At 36.2% G+C, this 21,909-nt stretch overlaps 1 protein-coding gene across 1 annotated transcript in view; it reads right to left on the reverse strand.

The window, feature by feature from the left end:
* Nucleotides 1–21,909, reverse strand: part of ARID2 (AT rich interactive domain 2 (ARID, RFX-like)) — a 270,114-nt gene that overhangs the window by 87,823 nt on the left and 160,382 nt on the right. The window contains exons 7-11 of the mRNA XM_006888177.1: nucleotides 12,438–12,504; nucleotides 12,101–12,351; nucleotides 11,651–11,747; nucleotides 11,342–11,551; nucleotides 9,026–9,193 (exon numbers count right to left, since the gene is read on the reverse strand). Coding sequence (XP_006888239.1) covers nucleotides 9,026–9,193; nucleotides 11,342–11,551; nucleotides 11,651–11,747; nucleotides 12,101–12,351; nucleotides 12,438–12,504 — 793 coding nt within the window. The remainder of the gene's footprint in view (nucleotides 1–9,025; nucleotides 9,194–11,341; nucleotides 11,552–11,650; nucleotides 11,748–12,100; nucleotides 12,352–12,437; nucleotides 12,505–21,909) is intronic.

Below are 21,909 nucleotides of genomic sequence, written 5' to 3' on the forward strand. Positions count from 1 at the left end.
AACACAGGATCAAAATAGTTTATTGGTCTTAGTATGGAAAATATTTCAGGTTTTGTAATAGAAAAACTGGTCGTAAGGAGTTAATTCTCAGACAAATCAGTGTCTGACAGGAATTTGCTACAGGTACAAATTTTCAGGCCTTACTTAAATCAAACTCGTACCAACCTAATGGGGGTTTGTTTTTTTTTTTCTCACCCTCTCTTCTCTTACTACTCTGATAACGGAAGCCACTTAAAAAAAAACCCAACACAAAACCCCAACAAACTTCTCAATCATCATCTGGAAATAAAACATGCTAGAATAACATCTTTAAAGAAAATAGCTCAGATATAGCAGGTCACTATTACATACCATTCACATAGGTATGACAGAGTATGGTCCTACATCTGTAACACTCGAGGATACAACTAAAAAGGCATTATTTCAGACTTAATTCTACTTTTGAAACAGAGCTCCCAAAGGATAGTGTGACATACCTCTGGTACTGAAATGCACCTTTTTATATATATAGGATTTCCTTTCATTAGTGGCACAGTTGTTAAGTACCCATTATTCTTCATGAATATCAGCTAAAATTATTAGTATATTCATACACATATAACTGGTTATTTTTCTGTTTTCACAACGGAATTATACAAGTTTTGTTCTTACGTGCCCAAGTTAGTTCACTCAGCCTAATGCTATTTCTAGTCCCTCCCAAGTTATATACTATTTTTCAAAATTGCTGCCCCTGAGTGCTGCATTGTATTCCATTTTATGAATAATGCTGCGGTGAACACTGGTGTACAAATTTCCATTTGTAGCTCTATTCTGTTTTCCTTGGAGTATATTCCTAGCAGAGAAATAGTTGGTTCTCACGGAATCTCTACAGTCAGCTTTTTTTAGGAAATGCCTAACTGCCTTCCACAGCGGTTGTACCATTTTACAATTCCACCAACACTGTATGAAAGTTCCAATTTCTGTATACCCTCTACTACATTTACTGATTGCTGTCCTGTTAAACTTTGCCACTGGTACTGGGGTGAGATGGTATCTCATGGTAGTTTTGATTTGTCTCTTATTACTAATGATTTTCAGCATTGCTTCATGTGTCTGTTGGCCATCTGACTGTCTTCTTAGGTGAAAGGCTTATCCATGTCTTTTGCCCATTCTGTAACTGGGCTGTCAGACTTCTTCTTGTGTAGTATTCTGTAAATTTTCATTATGAGACCCTTATTTGAGATGTCACTGCAAAATGTTTTCTCCCAGCCAGATGGTTTTATTTTCACCCTATTGGAAAAGAGACTTAATTTTTAGGAAGTTCCATTCATTGATGTTATCCTTCTTTGGTTGTGCATTTCTGGCTGTATTTATTAGGCTTTTTTATACCATGGGCTAGGTCTTCTAAGTTTTGTCCCAGCTTGTCTCTTATAATCTTTATGGTTTTGGGCTTTACCCTTAGGTCTCTGATCTACCTTAAATTGATTGTTTTATATGGTATGAGATGTGGATTCTGTTTCAGCTTTCTAACTATTAGTCCAGTTACACCAGCACTATTTGCTGAAGAGGTTATCATTTCCTTATTTAATAAGCTTTATTTCCTTGTCAAAAACCAGTTGTCCATAGATTGTTGTTGTTATGTGTCGTCAAGTCGTTTGCGACTCATAGCGACCCGATGTACAACAGCCCTAAACCCTGCTCTATCCTGTGCCAGTATCATTGCCCCCGACACACCCATCCCGAGTAACCCAGTCACTGAATCAATCCACCTCATGGAGGGTCTTCCCCTCCTGCGCTGTCCCTCTACTCTACCCAGCACGATGTCCTTCTCCAAAGACCTGTCTCTCCTTACAACATGTCCAAAGTATGTCAGGCGAAGCCCCAGAATCCTTGCCTCCAAGGAGCAGCCTGGTTTAACCCTCTCTAGGATGAATCTGTTTGTTTTCTTGGCAGTCCATGGTACATTCAATACTCTTCTCCAGCACCACAGCTCAAAGGCGTCAATTCTCCTTCTATCCTCCCTTCACTGTCTAACTCTCTGATGCATAACAAGTGATTGCAAAAACCATGGCCTGTATCAGGCGGACCTTAGTCTCCAGAAAGACACTGTTGCTCTTGAGTATTTTGGAGAGGTCCCTAACCGTAGACTTTCCCATCGCAATACGTTTTTTGATTTCCTGGCTACTGGTACCAAGAGTGTTGACCGTGGAGCTGAGCAAACTGAAGCTATGAACAATCTCAATCTCTTCGCCATCCATCCTGATGCTACCGATTGGTCCAGTGGTGAGAATTTTTGTCTTCTTGACATTGGGGCTCAGTCCATATTGAAGGCTGCAGTCCTTGACTCTCTGCAGCAAGTGCATGAGGTTCTCCTCAGTTTCAGCAAGCAAGGTTGTGTCATCTGCATAACGCAGATTGTTGTCCACAGATAGATGGGTTAATTTCTGGGTTCTCAATTCTGTTCCATTGGCCTAAGTATTTGTCATTGTACCAGTACCATGCTGTTTCGGTTATTACAGTTATGCAGTAGGTTTTGAGATCAGGGAATGCTATGCCTCCCAATTTATTTTCACTTTTTTTTTTAAAATTCTCAGCAGGGAGCTCTGGTGGCCTAGGGGCAAGAACGTCCCAGGCACTGCAGTCCCGGAGGTACGTGGTTCAAATCCACCAGATGCTCTGCTGGAGAAGGAGGGGCAATCTCCTCCTGTGCCAGTTAGATCCAATTTGACGGTACAGGCATAAAAAATAATAAAATGAAAATAAAATTTGGAAAAAAATGCTTTGCTTATTTGAGGTCTCTTTCCTCTCCAAATGAATTTGCCTATTGCCTTCTTCATCTCGTTGAATAACAATTTTGTTTTAAAATCTGTATTGGGATTGTACTGAACAGGTAGACTACTCTTGTTAGGACTGTCAGTATCATTCCATTTAGTATTCCTATCAATGAACAGGGAGCTCTGGTGGCCTAGTGGAACAATGCTGTGCTGCAATCCCAAAGGCACAGGGGTTCAAGGTCTAGGCCACCAGCTGCTCTGTGGGAGATCGCCTCCCATGCAATTAACTGCCTCTGAAAACCCACTTGAGGGCCAGCTACGGGTCGGATCCAAATCTATGGTCTACTACAACAACAACAACGTACAAGAACAAGAACTATTCTTCCATTTAGTTAGGTCTCTTACTGTTTGTCGCAGTTGTGTTTTGTAGTTTTCTTTATAAAGGTCTTTGTGTCTCTAATTAGGTTTATTCCCATGTACCTCACTCTGTAGTTGGCTATTAACCATGGTACTACTTTTTGGGTTTCCTTCTTTGGATCTTCTTTGTTAACACAATGTGTTTTTATAAGCCCATCAGGGCGATTATGACACCGTAAAGTTTATGAACCATTGCGTTAATAATGAATCAAGTGAGTAAATCAAGATGCTTCTCAAGGAAAAAGTATTAAGTATAACTTACAGTTAAGTCTTATTGATATTATTTTGTTATGTTTTTAAGAATTTAAAACACACATATCTTTAATGACTGGGCATAAAAACTTACTTTTGCACATCAGACAATTACTAACGTTTTATTTGAAAAATTCAATTCATCACTGTAATACTTTTTTGGAATAAGTTCAACGCTTTATTAAAGCAAACTAGATTTTTTCAATACAAATCTATAAACAAAGACCACTAGGGACTGAATTGATGCTAAGCTCATTTCACTCTGGTAATAAACAATATTCATCCAGAAATCTTCTGAATATGTTCGGCAAATAAAATGAAAAATCCCACCTACCTCATTAAGAGATACACTTCTGGTAGTTTTTCAACATGCTTAATATTTAAATATCTATAAAATTTGGCAATGTATGTATTACTGTTCACTAAACTTATAATGATAAGGCAATTTTTAAAACATTTAGACCTTACAGAGAAATCATGAATTGAAACAAAATGGGTGAAAATTTGTGTGAAGATTACTACAGTATATACAGAAAGCATTGTTTTAATTTATAAAACTAAATTTAATATCCATAAAAAAAAATACAGTTTTTACAATTATTTAAGATGTAATGAGATTTGGATCAGAACCTTAAAACGAGTTAAGTAATAGGGAGAAGTGAACAAATAGTAGTGTAAAGATGACCACTGCAAGCAACAAATGTGGCAAGGTTGTGGAGAAACTGGAACCCTTATTCACTGTTGGTGGAAGTGTAAAATGGTGCAACCACTGTGGAAAATGGTATGGCACTTTCTCAAAAAGTTGCAAATAGAGATGCTACTTGACCCAGTAGTTCCACTACTGGGAATATACCCTAAAGAGACCATAATCACCATCCAAGCAGATATATGCATACCCATGTTTATCGTGGCTTTGTTCACTATAGCAAGGAATTGGAAACAACCCAAGTGCCCATCAACAAATGAATGGATAAAGCAGCTGTGGTATATTCATACAATGGAATACTATGCTGCATTGAAAAACAAGGAACTCATGCAAGACTATTCAAAATGGGTGACCCTGGAGGACATTAGCTGAGTGAAATATCTCAGTCACAAAAGGACAAATATTGCATGGTGCCACTGTTGCAGAATGGGACTGACATGAGGGTTGGGGTATGACTGAGAAAAACTGGATAAATTATGTATATTGCATTGAAAGAGATGAGGGAGAGAACAATTTAAAAGCGATATATGATAGGGTATTAAGAATCCAGAATTATAGTGGATAGTGGAGTGTACTTGGGGCGGTGGCGGGGTAGGTGCGAGGGATTGTATACCAATGAAAGAATTTTTCTTTTACTTCTTAAAGAGAAGAGCAAACTGGGGGGGAGGGGTGGGCAGGGAGAAAAGTGCAACAATGAAGGAATGGAAATTCAAAATCTGTAAATGTTCATTAAAATTAATAAAATAAAATAAAAAAATAAAAAAAGATGACCATAATGTAAAACACTATTAAAAATACAAAGAAAGTCAAATGATAAAGGCTAATAAAAGAGACAGACACAGTGAGCAGGTAATGTAGTTCTCATTAGCTCAAAAAAATGAACTCTTTGGTAGGTGCTTTGAGGTTTATTCACATCTCTATCAATGATTTCTCCACATCTCTAAGTCACAAGATTGCAATGTTCTTTTGTGTCCATGTATCAAGCGAGGATCAACTCTCAGACTGACTAGAGTTGTGTTTTCATTTGTTAGGGTCAAAAGCAATGGTAAGGTCAGAGATAAGATAAAAAAAAAGGCGGCTTTCATCAAAATCATCCTTAAATATTACTCAACTGGTACATAACAATTCCATTTCACTGATAATTAATTAATTCCATTAACTCTTTTATTAAACTGAAGGAGTTGGAAAACAAATTCAATCCATGTGTGGCAATACTTACGGATACTTTGGGTAGAATATTAAATGACCCAGGAAGTATCAAAGACGACGGAAAGAGTACACAGAGTCGCTTTATCAGAAGGAGTTGGCTGACACAGAGGAATTTCATTAAATAACATATGAGCAAGAGCCTAGGGTGATGAAGGAGGAAGTTCAAGTTGCTATGAAGGAATTGGCTATAAACAAGGCTCCAGGAGTTGATAGCATACCAAATGATTTATTTCAACAAACAGATGCTGCCCTGGATGTGCTGTTGTGCCAGGAAATCTGGAAGACAGCCAGTTGGCCACCTGACTGGAAGAGATCAATATCTGTTCCCATTCCAAAGGAGCGGTGACCCAACAGTGTGGAAATTATCAAACAATATCACTGATATCACATGCAAGCAAGATTTTGCTGAAAATGACCCAAAAACATTTGGAACAATATGTCAACAGAGAACTGATATCACATGCAAGTAAGATTCTGCTGAAAATTATCCAAAAACATTTAGAGCAATATATCAACAGAGAACTGCCAGATGTGCAGGCTGGATTTAGAAGAGGTCATGGTACTAGGGATATTATAGCTATTGTTAGATGGATCTTGGCAGAAAGCAAAGAATACCAGAAGAATGTCTATCTGTGCATCCTTGACTATGCAAAGTCTTTTGACTGTGTGGATCACAACAAGCTATGGCTGCCTCTGAGAAGAATGGGAATCGCAGAACATTTGATTGGGCTAATGTGAAACCTATACTTGGACCAAGAGGCAGTCTTCAGAACAGAACAGGGAGACACTGGATGGTTCAAAATCAGGAAGGGGGTCCGTCAGGGATGTATTCTGTCTCAATACCTATTCAATCTGTATGTAGAACAGATCATCCGAGACACTGGGCTGTTACGAGGAGGAATGTGGCATCGGGATTGGTGGAAAAATCATCAACAAACTGCGTTATGCGGGTGACACAACCCTGCTTGCTGAAACTGAGGAGGACCTGAAGTGCCTGCTGCAGAAGGTCAAGGACTACAGTCTTCAATATGGATTGAAGCTCAACACCAAGAAAACAGATTCTCACTACTGGGCCAATTGGCAGCATCAGTATGGATGGTGAAGAGATTGAGATAGTTGACAGTTTTCTTTTACTTGGCTCCACAATCAACACTTTTGGTAACAGTAGCCAGGAAATCAGGAGACAAACTGCACTGGGAAAGTCAGCTGTGAGGGACCTCTCAAGAGTACTGAAGAGCAACAACGTCAGGCTGGAGACTAAGGTGCGCCTGATCCAGGCTATAGTCTTTGCAATTATGTGCTGTGCTCAGAGAGTTGGACAGTGAATAGGGATGATAGAAAGAAAATTGATGCTTTTGAGCTGTGGTGCTGGAGAAGAGTGTTGAATACACCATGGACTGCTAGGAGAACAAACAGGTCTATCCTGGAGAAGGTGAAGCTTTGTCTGACATACTTTGGGCATGTTGCAAGGAGGGACTGGTCCTTGGAAAGGGACATCACGTTTGGGAGAGTTGTGGGATGGCGCAGGAGAGGAAGACCCTCGATGAGATGGATTGATTCTGTGAGTGGAGTGGTGGGAATGAGTGTGTTTGAGACGGCGAGGTTGGCACAGGATAGAATGGCATTTAGGGCTCTTGTACACAGGGTCGCTATGAGTCACAAGTGACTCGATGGCACATAACAACAACATATTTCTTGTTCTCAGTTTTTTGTTTGAGGTTATCAACATATCTCAACTACCTCTTAATTGTTAGGATTATCTTTCATTTTTTTTGTCTATGTTCTCTAACATACACTGAATATTTTCTATCTACTACCTACGGGTGAATGTTCACCAAGAAGTCCTGACAGCATAATGGTGAAGTGTTCAGCTGCTTAAATGAAAGGTCAGTGGTTTAGTCACACTGCAGAAGAAAACACATGGCAATATGTTTACTTACAATATTATAGCCTAAAAAATTCTATTGGGTAGTTCTCTGATCTATAGGGTCACTCAGACTTGACAGCACTCAAAAACAATTATTTCTTCAGTTTGCTAGTTAAAGTCAATTAAGAAAAATTACACCTGATCCAACTATGCAAGATGACTAAAAAAAAGGGAAAAACACCAAAGTAAATTAATTATAGAAGGTATATACACCATGTATTTTATATAAGCAGAAAAATTTAGCATTAGAAGTATATGAGATTGCAAGGTCTGTTTCAAAGATAAGAGGAAGCTGAAAGAGAACTGAATTCAGAAATCACTAGGATTTTGGGGAGCTCTGGTGGCCTAGTGCCAAGAAGCTGCAACTACAATCCCAGAGGTGCACAGTTCGAATCCACCAGATGCTCTGCCGGGGAAGGAGGGGCAATCTCCTCCTGTACCAGTCAGATCTGATTTGACGGTACACACACACAAAAATAATAAAAAAAAATTAAAAAAAAAATCACTAGGATTTTATGTGAAGAGGTAATAAGTTGAAGACACTTATGTTGGATGGCCTCCATATTGCCAAGTGAGATGTGAAACCAACTGAGAAAATGAACATTTTCTATTCGAGGAAAGAGAGGTATCTTGGAGAGGACAGAAGGCTGGAGGGCAGGTAATGTAAAAGATCAATTCTCTTTTTAAGAAAAATGAAGTGAAGAAAGAGGATGAGAGTACTAAAATAGAATGACATACCAAGAGAAAAAAGTCCAAGGTCTGAAGAGAAGACTAGTTGTTAGACAGAATTACAATTGAAGAAATTTTAGTTCAAAAGAATTTAATCAAGGGTCCTTGCAAGCTAGCATGAACACATGAATTTACTTTTGTGTGTATATGTGTCTGCTCCTAGTTTATGAGACTATGTGGTATTTGGTCCAAGACTTAGAAGTATAAGACATATTCAAAATGAGTGATTGTGATTATTCTGTTGGTATGCTACTTTCTCACAGCTAAAAGCACATATAATATCCCACTGGGCATATCTTATTGCTTTCATGACTGTCACAGCCCTTCATACTCTCGTCCACATCATTCTCAACATTATTTTTCTGTTCTATGTTTGCATTGAGGTTGCTTCTCCTAAAATGTGTAATAGCCAAGAAATCTGAACATATCTAAATTCTCCCCTTTGGCCTAATCAGCTATAAAATACCAGTTCTGTATACCACACATTTAAATGTATCCTTAATATTAAATCTTTCCTTTATTCTGGGCACAATTTTTATTGCTGTTATTATGTTCACACCAAAAGATCAAGTGAGGTATGATTCCACTACTGATGCCGAATTAGATTAAATTTTAAGTTTACAACAATAAATCATATATATAGCTCATCACATAGCCCTAAGTTCCTTAGAGTACAAATATTCATCCTATCACTATTAAGCACAAAGATTGTTGCTGTGAAGGGCCACTGAGCCAATTTAAACTATGGAAAACTTACATGAAAACCTAAGCTGTAATCATCACCAAAGCCAACTTTCAAGTCTTTCTCCCTTAGAGTCACCTGGTCAAAATGATAATCTTTTAGTTAGCAGAAAAGTACTTAAACAACAGGGCAACAATAGCTGTTTATTTTTCTCAGTGCCTGTGGGTGCTTGGACAATGTGAATTTTGTCAAATACTTTGTCCTTATTAAGAGGATGATACGATTTTCCTTAATATTAAATCTTATGTACCAACGACCATATTGAAAAATGTGTATATAGATACACTAACCTGGGGCAGATGCTACATGGGTCTGGGTTGGGACCTGTTCTACAGCTTGTGGCCTAATTTCAGATAAAATTTGATGACTGGAACTTGGATGTTCGACGAGTTTTACAGCAGCTAGTGCATCAGGACCAAACATCTGGATATCCATAGAAACCAGACACACTAACATGTCTAAAAGAAACAATAAAGAGTTATTAGTATCATTATAAAACAATGTCAATGCTAAAGAATATGTATGTTGTACAGACATTGGTTCTTAAATGCCAGCCACTCAATGAAATAATTCTACATAAGAATTATCTCTGGATCTTCGTAAAATTGTGGTTCTCAATCTGTAGTATATTTGGAGTAGGGACCAGGCATCTCTATACTAATGTTTATCTATATTTAGGAACTACAGATATGGAAAGAGATATTTTAATTCAATACTACAGCTGACCCTTGAACAATGTAATTATTTAGAAGTACCCTCATACTCACACAGTTGAAATCTATCAATCTAAAAATGTAGTAACTTTTTTCTGTGACACTTAATTTACTAGACAACTTATGCCCAGGGAGATAAGCATCACTCATATTGTAAGTAGATATTCACAGTACTTGAGGTCATCAGTGTGGCTATTGTTAGGTGCCCTTGAGTTTACTATGACTTTTAGTGACCCTATGAACAAACAGATCAAAAATTTACCCCAGTCTGCACCATCCTCAGGATCTCTGCCAGACTCAAGACCATTGTTATAGTCACCATATCAAATCATTTTGTTGAGCATTGCCCTCTCTTTTAATAACTCTCTACCTTTCCTAGCATGTTATTTTTTCCAAGGACTGGCCCCTCCTGACACATTCCCAAAATATGTGAGATCAAGTTTCACCATCCTTGCCTTTAAGGAGCACTTCCACCAAGATGGATTTGTTTGTTCTTTTTGCATTCAACATAGCATATTCAATATACATCACAATAGCAACAGGGAAAAATATTTCATTCATAGATGAAATTATACAATTGAAATGAACACTGTTAAATTGTTAACTGTAATAGCTTTCAAGCAAAATTTTATTAACTCTGACAGGAGCATTTAAATTTATGAAAGAAAATTTAAACACTAAGTAAATATTAACATGGTACACTTTAATAAGTAAAATCAAAACTGGTAACTCATAAAGGAGATGAATTTACTGATTTTAAGGATACTAACACTATTAAGAAACAGAAAAAATCGTTTTACATAGCTTTAGATGCTTATTGGTAGAGGCAACCATTGAAAGACAAAAGCCAGATAGAGCAGGTTTGTTGATCTAAATTTCAAACATACTCAAAACTCACTGCTGCTGAGTCAGAATTGACTCATACATATTTAATCCTCCAGGGATTATTTAGAGGCTGTAAATTGTAAAGGAAGAGACTGACCATCTTTCTTCTTCAGAGCTGTTGGTGGATTAAAAATGTCAGAGAAGCATCACCTTTGGGTTATTTGTGTAACTAACTACCTATGGGACCACACCACCAGGGTTCCCTATTATATATGTTGTTATTATGTATGGTCAATTTGGAAATGACCCTCCAGCGGGTTTAAACAAGCGATATAATTGCATGGAAGACTGCTCATCTTTCTCCCATGGAGCAGCTGGTGGATGTGAACCATGTCCACTAGGCCACCAGTGTTCTCTATTTGATATATGTTTTTGTTATTGTGTACCATAGAGTCGGAAGTGACCCATAAGTGACCCTCCGGCAGGTTTTTAGACGCAGTTCATTTCACAGCAGACTGTCCATCCTATCTTTAGTTATATGTTGTTGTTATATGCCATCGAGTCACTTGTGACTCATAGCGACCATATGTACAACAGCCCTAAACTCTGCTCTGTCCTGTGTCAATCTCACTGTCTCTGATACACCCATCCCGATTACCCCAGTCACCGAATCAGTCCACCTCCTAGAGGGCCTTCCCCTCCTTTGCCTGCCCTCCACCCTCCCAAGCATGATGTCCTTCTCCAAGGACCGGTCTTTCCTTACAACATGACTAAAGTATGTCAGACGAAGCCCCAGAATCCTTGCCTCCAAGGAGCAGCCCGTTTATATAGTTAACTAAAATAAAGACAAAGAGTTTTAGCGATAGCTACATTTATATAATCTCTATATGATAGATTTTTCCTTGTTGTCTGTGACAGCCAGAACAAATAATGCAAATAAGTGTCTAAAGATTTCCTAAAATAAAATGCTCAACCCAAAATATCAATTGTGATATTTACACACTGCCACATTAAGTATTTTCATTAAATGGAGAGGATAATTTAAGTGTTTCTCTTAATCTATCTTACCTATGCTCTTTTCCACTTTTGCGATTTTTGTGCAAGCGACATCTCCCATTTCTGTGAGCATATATAGCACCTCGAGTGTTGAGATTACAAGCAGCACATCAGGTAAAGTGAGATGACAAATGATCTCTTTGTATGAGTCCTGATCCACATATTCACAAATTAAAACACCATTATCTTCTGCTTTGCAAAGATTTCCCAAAATTTCCATGCCTGAAAAAGTATATATATATATATACCATACACATTTGTTTTCTAACTAATAATAACAAGTTTGGTTTCTTTAGACAAGAAACTTAATTGAGCACTCACCCCTCATCTTTAAAAATCTATCCCTTGACATTAAACATTTTGTAACAGTATGAAACATCAGATGAGTAGTTTTGAAATCAACAGGGTCTAACAAAAGCTGTGGAAAAATAGACAGTATTGTTAGGATAGAATTCTTTTAGGGTTGTATATTCAAAACTTAATGAAAAAGAACAAAACAATGCTGTACAACTTTTAAAAATGTAATTATTGTGAAAAGTCATACTGTGAAAACTACATTTAAAAGTACCATTTCAAATACTAATTTTTTTTTACAAAAGTGTTGATAATTCTCATGCCACCATTTTTTAAGAAACAAATACAGGTAAGTATTTATTATGCTTACATAATCTGTAATAAATATGGCAACTATAATAATGGGTATACTAAAAATCTGAAGTACATACAGTGGCTACCTGTAAAACTTACTTAAAGAAATTGTCACATGCTTACCTCAGCTGCAATATTTCCTAATGTATCAAGGCCCAACTGCCTTAGGGAAATAAAATGACTATGTGCAGAAAGTAATAGGAAACGTAGACAAGTACGATTAGCTGCCAAGAGCTTTACATTTCCCTCCTCAAAGGAAAGATTTCGCAAAATCACTGCAATCTGAAGTACCCGCTGTCCTTCAATATCATTAATGCCCAGCTTTCGAGGTGGATGAAATAAAGATTCCCAAATCCATTCTCCTGATGTACCTTCTGCAAGAGAAGATACATATTCTATTCATATTTAGAATTCATTGATATTCCAAAATTATTAACTAATTTTATATTCACGGACTTACCATGAGATTTATTTCTGTCAGAAATGAGGTCACGTACTTCATTATCATCAACAATGTCTTTCCAAAACTGTAATGAGAAATTACTATATTGTCATCTATTCGAAACAACTATTACTTTAAAAATAGTCCACACATACCATAAAACTAATATTTTTTCCACATGTGGCTATAGCTACATTCTATGGATTTTTTTTCATAAATGCTAAAATTTCTGTAGTTTAAAGATACTTATATGGAAGACATCATTTTTGACCAAATATTCTAAACCAGAAACCCACAGAACTTGTAAAGTTTTGTGAGAGGACTTTGGGCATCTATCTGTGAACCTGGATGGAGAAAACCTTTTACATTTTTATGCATACTAACCTTAGCATTTCCTTTAACTTTTAAGTTAGCTACAAACTAAAATAATATTAACATTATCTATTACATGGTCACTATCAATAAGATATTTTCAAATTGCTTTATATCTGTAAAAATATTCAGAAATATTATTTATATTTAATAGTAGTACTTCAAAACTATGGTAGTTACTAATCTTATGATAAACTACGTAATCATATGATTATTGTTTAGAAACACTCTTGCGACATAGCTGGTCAAATAAGAAAGTTTACACCTAGCGAATAGCAAAAGGCAAAAGAAATGTGTTTCCAAATTGGTAAAACAGGTAATTAATAAGTTTTCTAGTATTCTCTATTTATATACTGGTTTTGATCAGTAACTAGGAGATGAGTAAAAATTTACTTCACTGCTTAATGTAGTGCTCCAAGCTAAGAACAATGCATTTTAAGCAATATTTCTTTAAAAGATAGAACTTAACTTCAGTAAGTCTATCACAAAGGGTTTGCATGTTACTTATTTATTAGCACTGAAGAACCTGGACTAATGTTCCACTTTTTATTTCTAAAAATGTTGATATGCATAGGGAACTCTGGTGACCTAGTGCCAAGAAGCTGTGCTGTAATCTTGAAGGCATGCTGTTTGAGGCCACCAGCTGCTTAAGATGGGCAATCTCCTCCCATGCAATTAACTGCCTCTGAAGACTCGCTGGAGGGTCACGTATGGGTTGTTTCCTACTCGACAGTAAACAACAACATATTTAGAAGTACTTTTTTAGGAAATTAAGATTCCTTTGCATTTTAAACCACTACTCTCTAATGGGGAATCTTGTGTGCCATAGTCTGGAGCAAGTCTGAATCCTCCAGAGATTCCCTAGAATAAAGATATGTAGTCTCTTCTTCTTGCTAACCTGTGAAACCTGACGAAGGGTTGCCTGTGTCAGATCCAACACAACTGCAGCTAACTGAGTCTTCAACCAAGCTCTCAAGTTTTTATCAGATCACCAAGATGGCACGTATGCACAGCCATAAAGAAAACCAAAGCAAAACCCCACGCTAGACCATGTTTGGAAATGCAATAAAAAGGACTAGGCAGATGAAGAAAAAGATAATGATTAATGACCAAGCAAGGATGGTGAAACTTCATCTCACAAACTTTGGGTATCAAGAGGGCTCAGTCCTTAGAAAAAGATAACCGGGCCAGGAAGGTAGAGCATCAGAGAAACAGAGGAAGACCCTCACTGTGGACTGACACAGTGTCTACAATGGGCTTAGATTGTGATGATGGTGCAGGATAGGTCAACAGTCAGTTCTGTTCATAGGTCTCTATAAGTTGTTGTCAACAATGACCAAGAACACAGACTCAAAGGGAATTAAAATAATAAAGATATCAGAAATAGAATTTACATCTCTTGGATTGCCAAGAGAACAAACAGGTCTATTATGGAGAGGGTGAAACCCAGTTGCTACTTGAAGGCAAGGATTCTGAAATTCTTTGGGTATGTGGCTGGGAAGCACCAGTCCATAGAGAGGGATATCATACTTGGAAGAGGATCAGTGCAGGGGAGGAAAACCCTAGATGAGATGGACTGACACTGACACAGTAACTAAGGTAATGGGGGTAGCTATACTGGATGCATTAAGACTGTCTCTGGATAGGGCAGGGTTCAGAGCTATTGTGCATAGAGTGGCTATGAGTCACAGATGACTCATTGGCACATTAACCACCTTCAAAAGAGCAACAAATAAAATATCAGATTGTAACAGAAACAACAGAAGCAATATTTCTTAAAGGGAAAAGTAACAATGTAGAATCATTACTAACTGAAATTATTCTTAAGAAATGAAGATGAAATAAATTTTCTGACAAAAACAAACAAAAAAAATCATTATTACTGGAAAACCTGCACTAAAAAAAAAACTGGGGAAAAAAGAGTAGACACAAATAAGTATGAACGCTAAAAATACAAAATTAAAAATTTAATGTCTTTCAGGGTTAATTAAAATTTAAGAAAACGGCTTTCAAAAAATTTTATGTTGGTCTTAACTTGTACTAAGGTCCCTTTACGGTCCAAATGGTTTACAGTGGATTGATGATCCACATAAAAATTAGTGGCTCAAGCTGTCCAGAAGTGCTGTGGAAGAAAAGTCTGACAAACAGCTTCTAAAAAGAAAATCTGTGCCAAGGAAGAAAATACTACAAAACAGCTCTGTTCTACAACACATGAAGTCATCATGCATTTGTTCTTTTAACATAACTAATACCAGACTAGTCATCCCGACAGTTAAAAGCCTCATGTCTCACCAAAATTAGTGTTGGAACTGTTGAACCTTTGTGCCTAAACCAATTTAGGACTGGAGTAGTCTTCACTATATATGATATGATATATCAATGTAAAAAACCATTATCAGTTTAGAATCATAGAAAGAATAAATTATAAGGCAAGCGCACATGAGCGGAAGATAATGACCATGTGAAGATCATCAAGAAACCAAGTAAAACTGATGCTACAGAATTCCAAACAGAAAAAGATCTTCCTCTAAAGCCAACAGAGAAAGAGCTTTCCCTATGTATTGCCCTGAATTTGGACTTTTTGTTTGCTGAAAAATAATAAAAAATCTATCCTTTAAGATACCTAATTTATGATACTAGTGTTATAGCAGCACGAGGAAATTAAGACACTACCATAAACCGGTACAAGTAAAACAACTGTTGTTAGAAATGAAACAGTATTCAGTACCTGAAAGCAGAAAGTGAGAGAAAGGAAAACAAATTAAGTTAGCCCAATAAATGCCACTGATTTTCACTTGACTGAATTTCTAAAGTATGTTTACCATAGTTGTAGAGAAACTGAAGAGATTATAAATATAAGCAAGCAGAGGAGTTAAAAATATTAAAGTAATTAGAATTTTCAGAACAAATCTGTAGGAAAATAAAGGCAATGCAGATAAAAAACAAATCTGCAGAGGGATCCCCATAAATCTACTCTCACTAGTCTGCATATGGCATAATACCAAGCTAAAAAAATAAAAGCACAAACAACTAGTAGGAAGTTCAATGCTGAAGGATTCTCAGAAAACTGATTCTGCTCCAGCTCATTCAACAGAGATTACAAAAAGCAACACTTTTAAAAGCACAGATAAATGAGTCATAAAACATAAAGGCTATATATGTTGTAACAGGGCTTAGAAGTAATCTTCCAAAGGGTCAAGGTGATAATAAATCAACCAACAATCTACTACAATAAAATTCAATATAACTGAAAGATAATCCTGCGTTGTCTTTGGGTTAGCAATGTAGTTCCTTAGAACTAGGCCTCCAGAGCTTCCTAAATACTTAGACTACCATACGTAAGTAAAAATTGCTAGACATGCAAAAACAAATACCAAACAGGAAAATATGAGTAATAACCAAAAAAAAAAATCAGAAAGAGACCTAGGAATAACAGAAAAGACTGAATTAGGAGGCAAGGATTTTATTGCTGTGTACCACTGAGTACATAGCTGACCTAGCAGGATTTCTGAGGCAGGTAACTGCAGTGGAGGAGACTTCCCATCATTTTATCCACAAAGCACTTGGGAGATTTGAACAGCCTACCTGCAGACTGCCAGTGAAACTCTTTATCACTAGGTCAGGACTTCAGTAGTAAGGATTTTTGCTGCCAATCCAATGAAATAAGATTTTAATTCACCAGATGCTCTGAGGGAGAAAGGCATCTCCTTCCCTGTGATTTACTGTCTCAGAAAGCCTGCTGAAAGCTGAGCTATAAGTTGGTTCCAACTCAACAGTATTAAACAACAACATTATTAAACATGCTTAAGCATTCAAAGAAAAATACTAACTAAAGTAGGATATAAATGCAATTTCTAAAATGGAAAAAAAAGAATTGTTTTAAATGGAATTAATAGTAATACCACATAACTTAATGTTAGAAAACAGAATAAAAATCAAGAAATAGCAATAGAAACTACTGATAATGAAGAAGATAGAGAAAAAGGTTAAAAGACATGAACATAGTCCTAGTAATTAATGGAACAATGACAATGGTCTAACATATGTCTAAAAGGAGTCGCAAAAGACAGAAGAAATAATTGAGTAACTATTAAATAATGGTCCAAATCTGGAAAAATAACATACCAAAGATCTGAGACTAACTCCAACAAACAATCAACAAATCATGAACAAATAAACCTACTGATGATAAAGAGGATACCTTAAAGCAATCAGGAAAAAAAATGAAGACAAAGAGGTAAGAAAAATTACTGACTTTTTATGTGAAACGATGCAGATCAGTTGACACTTAAATGTCATCTTAAATTGTCAGACAAAACCCTAAATAAAGAATTTTATATCCAATGAAAATATGAAAAAAAAGAGCAAAATAAAAATTTTAAGGGAAAATGTTGAGTAAGCTAAAATTCAAGCATATCAATGATCTCAAAGTGTAAATGATCTCTCAAAAAGGAGAAATTAGGGGAGCTCTGGTGGCCTACTGGCAAGGAGCTGCAACTACAATCCCAGAGGTGCATGATTCGAATCCAATAGATGCTCTGCCGAGGAAGGAGGGACAATCTCCTCTTGTACCAGTCAGATCTGATTTGACGGTACACTCACACAAAAATAATGAAATTTTTTTTTAAAAAAAGGAGAAATTATCAAACTGGAAAAAAGAAGTTTCATCTATATATTATGTCAACAAAAAACCATTACATTGTGTGCAACAATCAAAGAATCTTTTTAAAGAGAGAAGTGAACTGGGACGGGGGTAGGGAAGAAAATGTGTAACAATGAATAAATGGAAATCCAAGTTTTCTGTAAACTTTCGTTAAAATATCAATAAAAATAAAATTAAAGAAGGGAAAACACTGATAACACACACACACACACACAAAAAAAAACAACCAAAAAAAAAAAAAACAATCCCCCATTACATTGAAAAAAATGGGGAAAAAAAGGATGAGGATCATGAAAACATTAATCATAAGAAAATGCAGACTTCTGAACAAGAGATAGCACAAAAAGGTGACTCCAGAAAAAGATAACAAAGGTAACATTCAAATTGAGTACACTTTGATTTGTTGTAGAGGTCTAAGAAAGTTCAAAAGGTCAAAAAGTTCTATAGTTTAAGGTAGTAAGTATACACTCAAATTTTCATTTTTAGTGTAAATAATGAGAACAGTGATAGAGGATTGTATATAGTCATGTATAGATTTTGCTGTATAGTCAAGTCGGCACTAACTCATACTATCCAATTAATAAAAAAATAAAACCACATCACTATCATGCTGTTGATTTAAACTTGAGAGATTCTATAAAAGAAAAAAGAACTGTCCTGTAGGATTTGTAAGGCTGTAAATCTTTATTTTAGCAGACTATCCTTCCCTTGAGAAACAGTTGGTGAGTTCAAACAGTTCATCTTTTATTTGGCTACCAAATGTTTTAATGCCTGGCATTACCAGGGCTCCAATTAGATTAACAGAAGAGAAAAAACTGTGTAATAACATAAAACAAATCACTTCAGGAAAATATAAGAAAGTAGGAGAAAATCAGAATAGTTAGGTCACAAAGAAAATAACAAAAAGCATTTAAACATATGTATAGGGAAAAAATGGTAAACAGATTACTCACTCTCCCTATTGCTGAGTCAATTCTAACACACGGAGATCCTCTAATGGGTTTCCAACACTACAGATTTTAGTGAGAGGAGACTGTCCATTTTTCTTCATTGGAGCAGCTGATAGTTTAAAACTGCCCAAGAAACTTGGGAGGGACTAGAGATCATTATGCTGAGTGAACTGTCTCAGTCCCATTAGGACAAATACTGCATAAAACCATTATTATAGAATGAGTAAGAGGATTCAAGGGCGTGGAGGGTGGAAGCAGAGGATGTGTGGTGGGAGAGGATTAATCATGGGAACACACAATTTAATGGGTGAAGGGGGAGTGAGGGAAATGGGAAGGATCTGGTGTGAAAAATAATGTATCCAAATTTTATAAATAAACTAGTATACAAATAATGTAAAACAGAATGTATATGAATGTATGAAACACAATGTAAATGAGAGATTGCATAAAATAAAATGTATATGAACGAAACCTACTCCAAAATATATGAAAATCAATTAAAAAAATATATATAAAAACCTGCCAGAGATGACTTTAGGTAGCAGTGCAACATATGAAAAAAGCTACCACAGCTTCTTGGTACTGGGTTAAGTGAACTAATTTAATAACAGGTTGTCATACTAGGATGATATAAAGTCCAAATACACAGTTTTGTTTCCTTTTAGAAGAACTCCAAAATATAATAAGAAACGTTGCAATATACTGCATATATGTAAACACATATCAAATGAAATGGGATGCATATATACTGCTATTAGAAAACACCCTCCCACAAAAGAAAACAAAACCCCCAAAAAATCTACAAACAAGCAAAACCAAACCTCACCAAAACCCAAAAGCAAAATCTAACCTTTGACCAAAACCAATGGGGGAAAAAATATCCAAACAAAAAGCACACATGTAAAATGAAGGTCACTTCACTGCAAATCCAAATGGCCATAAAAATATAATAACTAAATATCTGTGTGAATTAGATAACACAGCCTCAAAACATAAATTCAGTATTTTAGAATTCAGTGAGAATTCTTACATCCACAATAAAAATGAGAATTTTAACGTACTATTTTGGATTCAGGAAAGAATAAGCAGAAAAATGTATAATTAAACTAATATGCAAAACAAGAGCATCATAATAGTGGCCTACTGGATAGTGTTCAGCTGCAAACCCAAAGGTGGGCAGTTCAAAACCACCAGCTGCTTTGTGAATAAAGATGGGCAATCTTTTCTCCATCTCTTCTGAAAACACATGGGACAGTCAGCTATGAGTCAGTCTTGACTTGAAGAAATGGGTTGCTGATGATGAAATGACGAATGTAGAAGTTCTGCACAGTAACCTCATAATAGATAGGTTGGGAAAAAAAATTCCAAAATATTAGCCACTACTTTCACACCAATCTTCCTAAGTTTGGTTTTCCTACATGAGCATTCAGAAAATCTTCAGTATAAAACCTAATAATGGGGCACGCCTATATTACTCTACATACTGGCAAATGGAATGCAGAATTGATGACTATTCCTTAATCTAAATTACACAAATATCCTACAAAAATAAGTCTGCTGAAATATGTAACAAATATTATAAAAAATAAAAGAATCATCTATATGAGGGTAAGCAGAATAAACAAATAACATTAGATAAGAATTATCATGTATGAATAGATATTTGAAATCTATATTATTACCAACTAAAAGGAAACTTCATTAAAAAAATAAATTAAAAAAAACCACAACAGACTGTCAATTTTGTAAAAGTTGCAACAGAATTCTCAAAATTGAATTATAGCCCCCTCAAAAAAAATTAAAAGGGAAGAAAAAACCCAACCAAACAGCATTTGAAATTTTTTTTCATTAAGAAATTGCACTGGAACAGATAAAGGAAAGAACTGTTTAAAAGAAATACATAAGCACTTTATGTATGACAATAGTCCAGAATAAGAGGTACAGTGCAACGAGGACTGGAGAAAGGTGGCAGAGGGAGATAATTGTGCAATAATGAATGAGCATTTTCTTCTTTTTTTAAAAAAAATTTATTTATGAATGAGTTTTTTTTTTTTAAAGTGAACTGGGAGTTGGAGAAAGGAGGGAGGGGAAGGGAGTAAAAATGTGAAACAATGAACTAATGAAAATCTAACATTTCTGTAAACTTTCGTTAAAATAACAATTAACGTGAAAAAAAAAAATCTTCATTTCAAGAACCAGCTAGGGGTTGGTAATACGTCAGGAAGTTCAGATGGCCAATCTACAGATTAAGAAATGCTCAAACTCAACTGGCAAAAAAGAGAGAAGTAAGCCAAAACCACAATGAACTACTACCTCACCACTGTAGCAGTGACAAATTTTAACAGGATGGCAAGTAAAAAATGTTGGAGAGGATGTAGATAGATTGCAAGTCACATACATGCTGGAGGGATTATAAAAAGGAAGGCAGTTTGGCATTTCTGTAAAAAACTGAACCTAGAAATCCTGTAGGACCCAACTCTTCCACTGATAGGAATATACCCTGAGGAAATCAGAACTGAGACTCAAATGGAGATTTGTACACCTATGTTCCTAACAGTATATTCACAATAACCAAGAAAATGAAAATATCCCAATGTCTATTAACAAATGAATGGACTGAGAAATTACGGTACATTCACACAGTGGAATAATATGCGGCACTAAGGAGCAATGACTTCATAAAATACTATGTAACATGAAAGGGTCTAGAGGTGCTAAATGAACTCAATCTCATAAGAACAAATATTCCTTAAGACAATTATTGTAAAAATAGAAGGCTATCCATCAACAAACAGATGGCCAGAGCAACTATGGTATATTCACACAATGGAATATTACGTAGCACTGAAAAACAATGAACTCATGAAGTATTATAAAAAATGAATGACTATATGGAGAACATTATGCTGAGTGAAATAGCTCACTCACAAATACTGCATAACGCCACTGTTATAAAACAGGACTGACATGGGGTTTGAGGAGAAACTAAGAAAAGAGAGGGAAATAATGTACACGGCACTTGAAACAGACAAGGAAGAGAATTAAAGAAAAGGAATGTATGATTAGGGATTACGGGAATGACAAGAGTTCAGAATAAGAGCTGCATAGTAAAGTGGACTGTGGGGGGCAAGGGGGCATGACAATGAAAGGCTGTGTAACAATGAAAGATTTTTTTCTCCCCCTAAAGAGAAAAGTACCAGATTCATCCCGGAAAGGGTTAAACCAGGTGGCTCCTTGGAGGCAAGGATCTGGAGGTTTCATCTAACTTACTTTGGACATGTTGTAAGGAGAGCCCGGTCCTTGGAGAGGGACATCATGACTGGGAGGGTGGAGGGAAAGCACAGGAGAGGAAGGCCCTCTATGAGGTAGACTGATTCAGTGACTGGGGTAATTGGGATGGGTGTGTCAGAGACAGTGCAAGTGGCACAGGATAGAGCAGAGTTTAGGGCTGTTGTACATAGGGTTGCTATAAGTCACAAGCAACTCGAAGGCACATACAACAACA

This window comes from Elephantulus edwardii, unplaced genomic scaffold (assembly GCF_000299155.1).
Source record: "Elephantulus edwardii isolate Elephantulus edwardi_28Jun2011 unplaced genomic scaffold, EleEdw1.0 scaffold00065, whole genome shotgun sequence".
NCBI classification, from domain to species: domain Eukaryota; kingdom Metazoa; phylum Chordata; class Mammalia; order Macroscelidea; family Macroscelididae; genus Elephantulus; species Elephantulus edwardii.